General features: G+C 35.1%; 1 protein-coding gene across 1 annotated transcript in view; it reads right to left on the bottom strand.

Moving 5' to 3' along the window:
- The window catches only part of marveld2b (MARVEL domain containing 2b), a 37,948-nt gene that overhangs the window by 3,663 nt on the left and 21,568 nt on the right, over nucleotides 1-12,717 (bottom strand). The window contains exons 9-11 of the mRNA XM_059337463.1: nucleotides 10,747-10,911; nucleotides 3,224-3,339; nucleotides 95-199 (exon numbers count right to left, since the gene is read on the bottom strand). Of these exons, the coding sequence (XP_059193446.1) occupies nucleotides 95-199; nucleotides 3,224-3,339; nucleotides 10,747-10,911 (386 nt within the window). The remainder of the gene's footprint in view (nucleotides 1-94; nucleotides 200-3,223; nucleotides 3,340-10,746; nucleotides 10,912-12,717) is intronic.

Below are 12,717 nucleotides of genomic sequence, written 5' to 3' on the forward strand. Positions count from 1 at the left end.
GGCAATTTATCAGGTGCCACCCAGCTGTTATCACCCTGTCTGGATAGTGAAAACATAAGATGGGTTCATGATGAAGAAGTGAACATCCACTCACACAGAGAAGTCCTCGTCCTCCAGCTCATCTCCAGAATCCATCCCAGTGTCATAGTCCCTCATCCTGGGCTTCAGGACCCCCACAGAGCTGCTGATCTCTGAGTCTCTGAAAATACAATGATTCATTTATACATGTTTGTAGCAGCACAGGTCATGTGGTAGAGGCCATGTTGTCTAAAATACTGAGGAATTTGACACTAACAGCTGAAGTTAGAGCAGATATCTTTGCAAAATAGCCAAATATATGTTGTGTTACATTAACTTTATTGATATTCCTTTAATTTGCAATATTTTCTCACTGAAATTGTATTCATCAGATGACTGTAAGCCTATGGCAATATGTGGGCAATTGGTTATGTGTGACTGCATTCTTAAAGAAGTGGTTGGAGCATCCATTGCAAGGCAACACTGCCCTGTGCTGGACAAACAAACAGTGTACAGAACATCTTGTTTATCATTGTGTCACGTTGAACACCATTCAATAACAACTTAGCACTATGATTGTTTTTGAGATAATGCTGATCAAAAGTGGGGTGGATGTAGTACCCTAACCCTTGAGAGGAGAAGTTCATCAGAGAATGGAGCTTGTTTTGAGCATCAATTTTCAAACCAAACCATCTTCTTGTTGTTTTTAGACCATAGAGGCTTTTTTTATGTCTCCAAGTAATACATTTATACATATACATTTATTGTATGTGATTAGCATCATGGATGTGCAGCTGAAAAATCTGCAGCAACTGTGTGATGTTATCATGTTAACATGACCATTTATGTAAAAAATGTTTACATGAAACACTGTGACACACTGGAGTACAAATGTGCTGCACTTATGATGTGTGTGCAAAGTTCCATGAGTTTTCAAGCAATCTTTAGCCCCTTTAAAACAGTTTCTTGTTCAACTGTGAATTTTGCGTTGACATGGCAACAGGGTTGTATGAAAATTCAAAAGCTTTGCAATTTAGCCTCAAAGCCTGGAAATGGCAATAAATGCCCTAAAATTGCATTTTTTTAAATTGCAAATGATACTTCTTTTTAACTCAAGAGGTGACACATGTGCCTATATATATATATATATATATATATATATATATATATATATATATATATATATATATATATATATATATATATATATATATATATATATATATATATATGTGTGTGTGTGTGTGAGAAAGAGCACCGGGGCTGTTTCTTTGAAACCTGAAACCTGGAGGATTTACAGTACACATATGCATCACAGCTAGAACTTGGAAAAAAAGTATCTTTGGCTTATTCTCTAAACCCAGCAGGGTTTTATAAACACCACACCACTTTTATGGTGTTTGAAGCGTTAATGCAGCCGGCAGAAGTGAAATGCTAACGTGATGCTATAGCAAACTACACCACAGTCGATAACAATTGTTATAGTTCAGATGGTTTCCGACAAGAAAACCAGCGGTTTTGACAAGCTAGTGAATCCATAGCATAATAAATTGTTTATTAACATATTTTACAGTCTGAAAGAACAGCTATTCTCAACCTTGGGGTCCAGACCCCAATTGGGGTCGCGAGATGATTTCTGGGGGTCGCCAAATCATTTTGGAAGTCAGCTCTGTCTCCACTTTTTTTGGTCATTTTATGTCTTTCTTGGTCATTTTATGTCTTTTTTGATCATTTTGTGGTCAATTTGTCTCTTTTTTGGTCATTTTGTGTCTTTTTTTGTGTCATTTTGTTTCTTTTTTTGGTCATTTTGTTTCTTTTTTTGGTCATTTTCTGTCTTTCTTGGTAATTTTATGTCTTTTTTGATCATTTTGTGGTCAATTTGTGTCTTTTTTGGTCATTTTGTGTCTTTTTTTGGGTAATTTTGTTTCTTTTTTTGGTCATTTTATGTCTTTTTGATCATTTTGTGGTCAATTTTTGTCTTTTTTGGTCATTTTGTGTCTTTTTTGGGTAATTTTGTTTCTTTTTTTGGTCATTTTATGTCTTTCTTGGTCATTTTATGTCTTTTTTGATCATTTTGTGGTCAATTTGTGTCTTTTATGGTCATTTTGTTTCTTTTTTGGGTCATTTTGTGCTTCATTATTTGTACAAAATGTATCAACTGAGTTTGTATGATCTGAACTGTGAGATTGTGTTCAGTGAGCGGGGGTCCCAGACAACATGCATGTTAAATTGGGGGTCGCGACTCAAAAAGGTTGAGAACTACTGTGCAAGAACACTGAAAAACAAGTCATTTTACTTAACTTTTGAATGGCTGGGGGAGAGGAGTAATATTTAACCCAACATTCTTGTTTTTGTTGTTTAATGAAAAGAAATATAAGTTTCTGGAAACTTACTGGAAAATGTCCACCCCTTTACAACCCTTATTCAGAACATCCTTTATATCTGGACCCATCCTATCATCTCTTTTTTTATGTGTTCATATTCAAATAAAAAAACCTGACTTGTTTTAATCTGACTAATTTTCTTTTTGTCTGTTCATATCAGTTCAGGTTAGCCTTCCTTAGACCAGCTGTTCTCAACCTTGGGGTCGGGACCCCAATTGGGGTCGTGAGGTGATTTCTGGGGGTCGCCAAATCATTTTGGAAGTCAGCTCTGTCTCCACTGTGTTAATGTGTTCATGTGTTAATGTGTTTTAGTCTTTTTGGTCACTTAATGTCTTTTTTTGGTCATTTTGTGTCTTTTTTTGATCATTTTGTTTCCCTTTTTTGGTCATTTTCTGTCTTTTTTTTTGTCATTTTCGGTCTTTTTGGTAATTTTGTTTCTTTTTTTTGTCCTTTTGTGTCTTTTTTTGTCATTTTGTGTCTTTTCTAGTCATTTTGTGTCTTTTTTGGACATTTTGTGTCTTTTTTGATCATTTTGTGGTCCATTTGTGTATTTTTTGGTCATTTTGTTTCTTTTTTGTATGATCTGAACTGTGTGTGTGAGATTGTGTTCAGTGAGCGGGGGTCTCGGACAACATGCATGTTAAATTGGGGGTTGCGACTCAAAAAGGTTGAGAACTACTGCCTTAGACAAGTGTCAAGTTTTAACTTAGATTGGTGTCAGTAAATAAAGCTAACAAAGACCTTCATTAAACTTCGACTCATGTCAAACTAAAGGAAGTCTAAAACACCATGATAGTCCGTGTGATATCTGCGTATCTTACCCTGGCAGGTAAAGAGGCTTTTCGTTGTCCAGCCTGTCCAGATAGTCTCTGGACCCCCTCACTATGGGGTTAGGGTCATTCACCAGCGCCTCCGGTTCACCAGACACATTGTTCACCTGAAGCAAGAGAAAAGGTCAGACATTTATTTTTTGTGTTCAATTTCACTTGAGTTTTACAAAACAAACATGTCAAAGTTAGCCTGGAAAGCAAACTAATCTGCCAAACTTGATTGTATTTGCATATTGCACATGTATATTTACACTCCACGGTCACTTCATTAGGTACACCTGTTCAACTGCCTGTTAACTCAAATATGTAATCAGCCAATCACGGGGCAGCAACTCAATGCATTTAGACATGAAGACCTGGTGAAGACAAGCTGCTGCAGGAATCAGAATAGAGAAGAAAGGAGATTTAAGTGACTTTGAACGTGGCATGGTCTGAGTATTTAATAAACTGCTGATCTCACAACCATCTCTAGGGATTACAGAGAATAGTCTGAATAAGAGAAAATATCCAGTGAGCCTTGATGCTTGTTGATGCCAGAGGTCAGGAGAATGGTCAGACTGGTTGGAGGTGATAGAAAGGCAACAATGACTCAAATAACCACTCCACTCAACAAAATTGGACAATAGAAGATTTGTAAAAAATGTTGTCTGGTCTGATGTGCCTTGTTTTTTGCTGCAACATTCAGATGGTTGGGTCAGGATTTAGCATAAAACAATCTGAAAGGACTTCAGGCTGGTGGTGGTGTAATGCAGTAGTTCTCAACCTTTTTGAGTCGCGACCCCCAATCTAACATGCATGTTGTCCGTGACCCCCACTCACTGAACACAATCTCACACGCACAGTTCAGATCACCCAAAAAAGAAACAAAATGACCAAAAAAGACACAGAATGACTAAAAAAAAAAGACACAAAATGACCAAAAAAAAGACACAACATGACCAAAAATGACACAAAATGACAAAAAAAAGACTAAAAAGACAAAAGATGACCAGAAAAGGCACAAATTGACCACAAAATTATAAAAAAAGACACAAAATGACCAAAGAAGACACAAAATTACCAAAAAAAGACACAAATTGACCAAAAAAAGACACAAAATGACTAAAAAAAAAGACACAAAATGACTAAAAAAAAAGACACAAAATGACTAAAAAAAGACACAAAATGACAAAAAAAAGACAAAAAATTACCAAAAAAGACACAAAATTACCAAAAAGACTAAAACACATGAACACTTTAACACAGTGGAGACAGAGCTGACTTCCAAAATGATTTGGCGATCCCCAAAAATCATCTCGCGACCCCAACTGGGGTCCCGACCCCAAAGTTGAGAACAGCTGGTGTAATGTGTGGGGAAATTTTCTGTGCACACTTTGGGCCCCTTGGTAACAAGTGAGCATGGTTTAAAGCCACAGACTGCTGTGGTTGCTGATCGTCTTCTGATGGCTACTTCCAGCAGTCTAATGCACCAAATCACAAAGCTCAAATCATCTCCAACTGGAGTTCACTGTACTTCAATGGCCTCCACAGTCACCAATCTCAATACAGAGCCCCTTTAGGATGTGGTGGAGCAGGATATTAGCATCATGGATCTGCAGCAACTGCGTCATTGTTATCATACAAAATCTCTGAGGAATGTTTCTAGCACCTTGTTGAATCTATGCCACAAAGAATTAAGGCAGTTCTGAGGGGAAAAGGTAGCCTGGGTATACCCATGCTGCCTTGCATTCTTAGCCCTGCTTTAGGGATCCAATCACAGAACGGGGAGGGACGGCAAGACGACAAAAAAAAGACACAAAATTATCCCAAAAAAATACACATATTTACCAAAAAAAGACACAAAATTACCCAAAAAGACACAAAATTACCAAAAAAGTAATTAAAGGGACCTTCCACACACACAACACGGTAAAGTACCATTCATATAAAACTCACATTAAACTTTCATATCAAGGTGGGGGCCACAAAATATCGCTCTGCTTTTGGTATCCAATCACAGAACGTGGAGGGACGGCAAGACGATGATGCGTACTACTGGACAGACGGTAGCTTGTAGTTTTGTAGTTTTCTTATGGATCCAACATGGCTGCAGCATACACGAAGCTCTCTTTGGATCTAGTTGTAGACAGTGTTCTAGATAGTTTAGAGCCAAAGTTTATCTTAAAAGAAGAACAACGTTTGGCTTTACACTCCTTTATCACCACCAAAAAGGATGTTTTAGCCTTTCTTCCAACAGGATTTGGCAAAAGCCCAATCTACCTGTTGGAGCTATTTAGTTCTTGTTAGTATTTAGTTGTCTGTTTAGTTTATTATTAACAATGAGTATTGTTTGATTATTCTAGACGTTTGTTAATTTTGATAATATTTTGGGTTTTCTAGTTATTTGTTTAGTTTAATCATCATTATTGTTTAGCATATTTAGTTTACATATTTTTTGTATTTTATGGAATTTGGGTTGGCACCATGGGCGCCTGATGTTTTATAGGTAGGTAGGTAGGCAGAGGACCAGCATGCACCTGGGTGGGCCGATGGTTTTTTACCAGTGCGAAGATAGGCAGCAGGAGCCATGTTTCTTTGTTCTTTTTGTTTGCTTGCTCGCAATGGATAAAATAAACCTTTGGATCTAACAATCCTGCATGGACATCACCTTCTTTGCCTGCGTACACCACACGCCCATGGTGCATCAGTGGCATTTTGATTAAGTTTGTTTTAAGTTTAATTTTGTTATTTTTTCGGACAAAATTGCCACTACACTACCAACTAACCCCGTTAGCGGCTAAGCTAATGAGCTTTAGCGACACCCCGGTCGTTGTGTATCCCCAGGCTAATGTCATCTGGTATAACTGATACGATTGGCTAAGAGCTACGTACAGACGCTTATGATAGACATTCGTAGCGCCCGTATCGTCTCCAGACGATATCTCATATGTGATATAGTCTGGTGTTAGCCAGGCTAGGAAAAATTGGGTCCAACCTGGTCCTAGCAAGGTGTACCTAATGTAGTGGCCTGTGAGTGTATAACTGCTGAGAAAAATAGCATCTCTTGAGAATTATTGAATATAAACAAATACATATTGTCACAGTGACCACTACCCAGAAAACAGTTTGTCATACATATAAATAGACAATAATGAAAGAATTACTCTATTTCTATTCTATTCCTCAATACATATAATACATACACCAGTTGCTATAACAAAACAAAAGCACAACAAAAAAGATTAGCATGGGCCATATATCAGCCAATACGGCAAAAAAGTATTGACAGCAAAAAAAAGTCCTTGGGCCATCTCGAATTTTGACACTAAAACATTCATACTTCTACAACCTTGGGGTCGGGACCCCAATTGGGGTCGCAAGATGATTTCTGGGGGTCGCCAAATCATTTTGGAAGTCAGCTCTGTCTCCACTGTGTTAAAGTGTTCATGTGTTAATGTGTTTTCGTCTTTTTGGTCACATAATGTCTTTTTTTGGTCATTTTGTGTCTTTTTAGTCATTTTGTGTCTTTTCTGGTCATTTTGTGTCTTTTTTTAGTCATTTTGTGTATTTTTTGGTAATTGTTTTTCTTTGTTGGGTTATTTTGTGTCTTTTTTTGGTCATTTTGTGTCTTTTTTTGGTCAATTTGTGTCTTTTTTTGGTTATTTTGTGTCTTTTCTGGTCATTTTGTGTCTTTTTTTGGTCATTTGTTTACTTTTTTTGGTCATTTTGTGTCTTTTTTGGTCATTTTGTTTCTTTTTTGGGTGATCTGAACTGTGTGTGTGAGATTGTGTTCAGTGAGCGGGGGTCGCGGACAACATGCATGTTAAATTGGGGGTCGCGACTCAAAAAGGTTGAGAACTACTGATCTACATGACTGTTTAGATTTGAACACATAATTAACACTCTACTGGGAAGCTACAGAATTAGATTAAATAAATAATACTAGTAATGATAATGGACCATCCCTTTAGACTAAATGTGCTTCAGTCAGGTTTTCCTTCCATACTTGACCTGTTTAAGGGAACAGAAACCTGTTTCTCTCTGTATGATAAACATTCAGGTTGTGTGACGCAGCCACCAGGACCAACCGGTTCCCCGACTCCTTCCTGCATGCTTGAATACCATCGATACTACCAGTACAATCAACACTTGTACTGTCTCTCAGCCAGTTAAACTGCAGAGATGTTATGTCCTGGGAAAGTTCACACAGAGCTGGAATGAAAACTATGCTGGACGTAGGAGAAAGTTCTTTTTAATTAAATTTCCCCTACCGTCCTCAGCAGTGGTAGGAAAAGTATTTAGATCTCTTACTTAAGTAAAAGTACTAATACCACACTGTGAAATTACTCCACTACAAGTAAAAGTCCTGCATTCAAAACTTACTGAAGTAAAAGTACAAAAGGATCAGCATCAAAATGTACTTAAAGTGTCAAAAGTAAAAGTACTCGTTATGCAGAATGGACCCACTCAGATTGTAATATTTATTCCAAATATATTATTACATTAGGCTATTTGTATTGATGCATTTATGTAAGTGCTTTAATTTTTCTAAAGACATGGCTCATTTTAACTACTTAATATACTGTTATAAGATTTAATAAATAAAAAAAAAACACTTTTAATTAATCATGTTTGTTTATGTTAAATCTTGACCTGAAAAGTAACTAAAGCTGTCAGCTAAATGTAGTGGAGTAAAAAGTACAATATTTGCCTCTAAATGTAGTGAAGTAGAAGTATAAAGTTACATAAAATGGAAATACTCAAGTAAAGTACAAGCACCTCAAAATTATACTTAAGTACAGTACTTGAGTAAATGTACTTAGTTACTTTCCACCACTGGTCCTCAGACAGGAACCTATGATGATGAAATCATTACTCGAAAAAATGAAGAACAGTGAAATCTGTTTATATATTATACACGCACAACCAAAAAGAGCTTTTGTATCAGCATCTACGGAGTTAAATTGTGGAATAAGTTAAGTGTGGAAGTACATAAAAGCCAAAACATAAGACAGTTTAAAAACAAATATAAAGACATCATCTTTACTTTAGAAAAGCCTCTGTGTCATTACCATGTGTTCTGGGAATGTCCAAACATACAAAGTTACTGGAAAGATATACATAAAGCAATACAGGATGTTTTTAACACACATATACCATTTGATTTAAAAATCATGTACTTAGGTTATATCCCCCCAGAACTGAATGTTATTGACAAATATTTAATGGGTGCTTTACTGGCAGCTGGAAAAAAGGCCATAACTTAAAGATGGATGTTGCAGACTGGACCTACAATTAATAATTGGATAGATGTGACAATAGATATTTATACCAAGGAAAAGATCACTTTTTCTCTCAACCTAAAGTTAGACATATTTATGAAACACTGGGAAAGATGGGCGCAGTTCATCAGACCTTTAAGACCGGATTTTGTAAAGGTAACAAGCTGAAGAAACTTTTAATTTGATTTCCTTTTTTTACATTTTTTTTTTTTTTTGGGTCTTCCGATGTATATCAGTGACATGAATACAATTGAATGATGCCCAACTGCTACAGACATTTATATTTATTTATTCATATTATATAATTATGTTTTGCCTCCATACCCCTCTGGATGTAGATAGTTAAATTGTATGTCTTTGGTTTGGTTTTTTCTTTACATATTCATATTATTAAAAAGGGAATGGACAATGAACACTTGGAACAAGAAGCTATTGATACAAAACCTTTGGCTCTGTACAATTTTGATACTAACAGCTGTAAATCCATTTGTACTTGTCAATTGTTGTGAAATTTCCTGATAAAAAGATAACAAAAAAAGAGAAAAGCCTCTGTAACAGGGACATATGAAGACTGTAATTTTGTAATATACATAGTAATTGTATTTATGTTTATAATATTTATATAGTAATTTACAATATACATGTATAGGCATTCACAATGTAATATAAATTGTTTATAGTATTTGTATATATATATATATATATATATATATATATATATAATTATTTATAATATTTGTATGTGACTATATTGATTATTCATATATGTATGTATATAGATATAGAGACCTGTTAAGGGGTAGGACTAGATACGTTTTTTTACTTCTTCCTACTCCCTTTCGAGCTTGCAGAAAGTGTATTTTTTCCCAAAAAATTTTTGCTTTTTTGTTTTGTTTTTTATTTATTCATCTATTAATATTTAAACTTGTTTTTCTTATTGCTTGCATGTTCGAAATAAAGACAATCAATCGATTTTGTTCATCCGATCAGTAGGGTTAGATTTGTTCTAATGCGTGTTGCATAAGTTCTTATTTTTAGATCACATCATCCAGTCATGCTGAATGAGGAGCGGCTGGACTGACCACACCCAGAAACTGCAAATGAAACCGTCCTTTCCTGACAAACACCTTTATCTCTTCTCATCTGTCACACGTAAAGAATGTGCCACAACAATGTAGGTTAAACTAGGGAAGACAATAGCTGCACGTAGTAAAGGCCTGGCCTTAACACAACTACAGGACATGGTAGACATGTACTCTAAGACTCTATGGAAGTCATTAAGTCCCATTTACATAAACAAATAAACAGCCATTTTTCAACACACTATAAAGAGAAAAACAACTGTAATGTAAAGACAACCTCTCAGCCCCCACTTTCCCCATTTTATTTCTCCCTATATTACTTTAAGGTTGTTATAATCATCTTATTCCATTCTATCTGACTGTATCATATTTGTTGTGGATGCATTCATTTACTAACATTTCCCCCAAATTAACCCACTAAATATATTTCATTTTTATATGAATGAATACAGCCAAAATGAGGCACAATTCATTGTTTTGTGTTAAAATAATATTTTCTATATTTTTAAACATATTTTTGATTCACAATTTCACTACTGTAATGCGTCCAGATAAAAATGCCATGGTTTCCCCCACACTTATATACAATAAACATTTAATAAACTATAATAAATAAATAAATATAAATAAATGAATAAATATTCATTTGTTTAAAAATGTATAATTTAACAGAATATAATCAAACACAATGTTTTTTAACAATGTATAAAGAACAAAATCTGAATAATAATTGAAAAAATGGTTAGATGGTTACAATCGTTTGCATGAAAATATGTGTATATTTTAATAAAATACGTTTTGGTGATACCAGCTACCCTTGAGCATATTTAAGTGCTTGCCAAAGAAAAGAAAAGAAGAAAAAAACTTCCGTTGTTTTCTTTCATTTAGAAATATGTTACGGTAATGAATTTTGCTCACAGTGTCTCTAAAAATGTCAGAAAATACCTTAAAATGTTTAAATAGATTATAAATTAATATTAAACAGTGACTTTAGATTGTATATGTTATAAAGAATCAAAGAAAATATGTTTGCAATGCTCTTGGATTTTATCCTGGAGCTTTGTGTCCAAGTGATTGATGTAAAGAAATACAACTAAGTCAAAGCCTTATTTTCATTATAGCATAAAGATAATGGGTTCAGCCAGACACACACACACAAACACACACTCACCCACTCTCCGATGCTGTTGTGAACACCATTATTGATAACTTTCACTTCCTCCCAGAGAATGCGGTCCCGGCCCCAGCGCCTGATGCTGGAGCGAGTCTTGACGGCAAATACCAGCAGGATGATGAGGGCAACAAACACCAGGAAGCCCAGGACGATGGCTATGGCCTGCAGAGCAACACATTAAAGGTCAATGGGCTGGAGTTACATTCACTAACAGATGAAATATAACAGTGATGTCTGCTGCACTGCAAAAAAGCCAACTTGTATTTTTTGGCCTAAAACAGTGATTTAAGTTGGTAAAACTTGGAAATATAAATTATTGACATTTAGGGCAATAATGTAAGTTAGCACAACAAAGGAAGCCAGTTGTCTGCTCAAAAACAAGTTGGTGAGTTGTTGTTACTTATATCTTTAAGTTGGGGTTCACAACAAGGGACAATAGTTCTGATAACTCTTATTTCTTTGTTGTGAAACGCAGGAAAGCGGGGAAATTCGGTCATTAGCGAAAGCTAGCGGCTAACTGATGCTAGCGGCGCTGCTTGTTACAGCTACAAGAGTAGCCATTAGCGTATCAATGCTAACTCAAAATTGTGGTCGCAACATTAGCTGACATTTCATAGCGGCGTTACAATCGTTGCCAATTCAGCACATTGCAGAAGTTAGCAGAAGTAAGGATTAAAAGTTATTACAATGTAAAATTATAAGTTAGTACTTTTTTAGTTAGTTAGTTATAAATTTGACAAAAATCTGAATTCAGAGTTGAGCAAACTCAAAAACAAAACTTAAAATATTTAGTTTAATTGTCCAACTTAAAATTTTATCGAAGTTTGTTGCCTTGAAATTTTGAGTTCACCCAACTTTTCTTTTTTTGCAGTGTGTGCTGCTCAACTCTTCTATGAGTCTGCTGCACATAGAAAGCTACAGGTTTGTGTTGGCTGCTCGTTGTATTTTAAATGTAAAAAAACTAATTTTGCAGTTTTACTGAAAAAAACAACATGAATTTTAACATTGAAATTATTTCTGATATTGAGTGTTCATACTATATGTTATTCTTCTTATAATGGGGTTCACTTAGTCCAGTGCAATTGACCTTGTTTCAGGGCTTCTCAATAAGTTAGTGTCATTATCCTAAAAACACTGAATGGGGCATGATTGTAGCACCAACAGAGCCTCTAGAACAGGGGTCTCAAACTCAAATTACAAAAAGTCAAATTGTCAAAATGACAACAAAAAAAAGACACAAAATGACCCAAAAAAGACACAAAGACAAAAAAAGGGACACAAAATGACCAAAAAAATACAAATTTACTAAAAAAAGACACAAAATTATTACAAAAAGACACAAAATGACCAAAAAGACAAAAAAATACTATAAAAAAAAGACACAAAATTACCAGAAAAAGACACAAAATTAGCAAAAAAAGTAATTAAAGGGACCTTCCACACACAACACGGTAAAGTGCCATTCACATAAAACTCACAATAAACTTTCATATCAAGGTGGGGGCCACAAAATATCGTCACGAGGGCCGCAATTGGCCCGCGGGCCGTGAGTTTGAGATCCATGCTCTCGAACATGCTTGTAAAGGTTGAGCATTGGAAACAAGTTGATTGAGAACTGGAAAAAAATTATTTTTTAGCAGTCTGTGAAAAATGACTGTTGATCATATAGCCAAAACATAAAACATGTTAATAATCTATCTGTAATATTTGTGTAAAAATACCTATACTGTATTCATTACTGGGTTCATTTTTATAAAGCAGCTTTACAGTAGAGCTGCAACAATTATTCGATTAATTGAACAATAATCAATTATTAAATTAATCTTCAACTATTCTGATAATCGAATAATTGGTTTGAGCAGTTTTTTTGAAAGACAATAAGTCCAAATTCTCTGATTTCATCTTCTTGTGGTTTGGAAACACTGATTGATATTTTTCAACATTTTATTGACCGTTATTTTACAGTCC

The sequence above is a fragment of the Centropristis striata genome, chromosome 7, assembly GCF_030273125.1.
Source record: "Centropristis striata isolate RG_2023a ecotype Rhode Island chromosome 7, C.striata_1.0, whole genome shotgun sequence".
In the NCBI taxonomy this organism is placed as follows: domain Eukaryota; kingdom Metazoa; phylum Chordata; class Actinopteri; order Perciformes; family Serranidae; genus Centropristis; species Centropristis striata.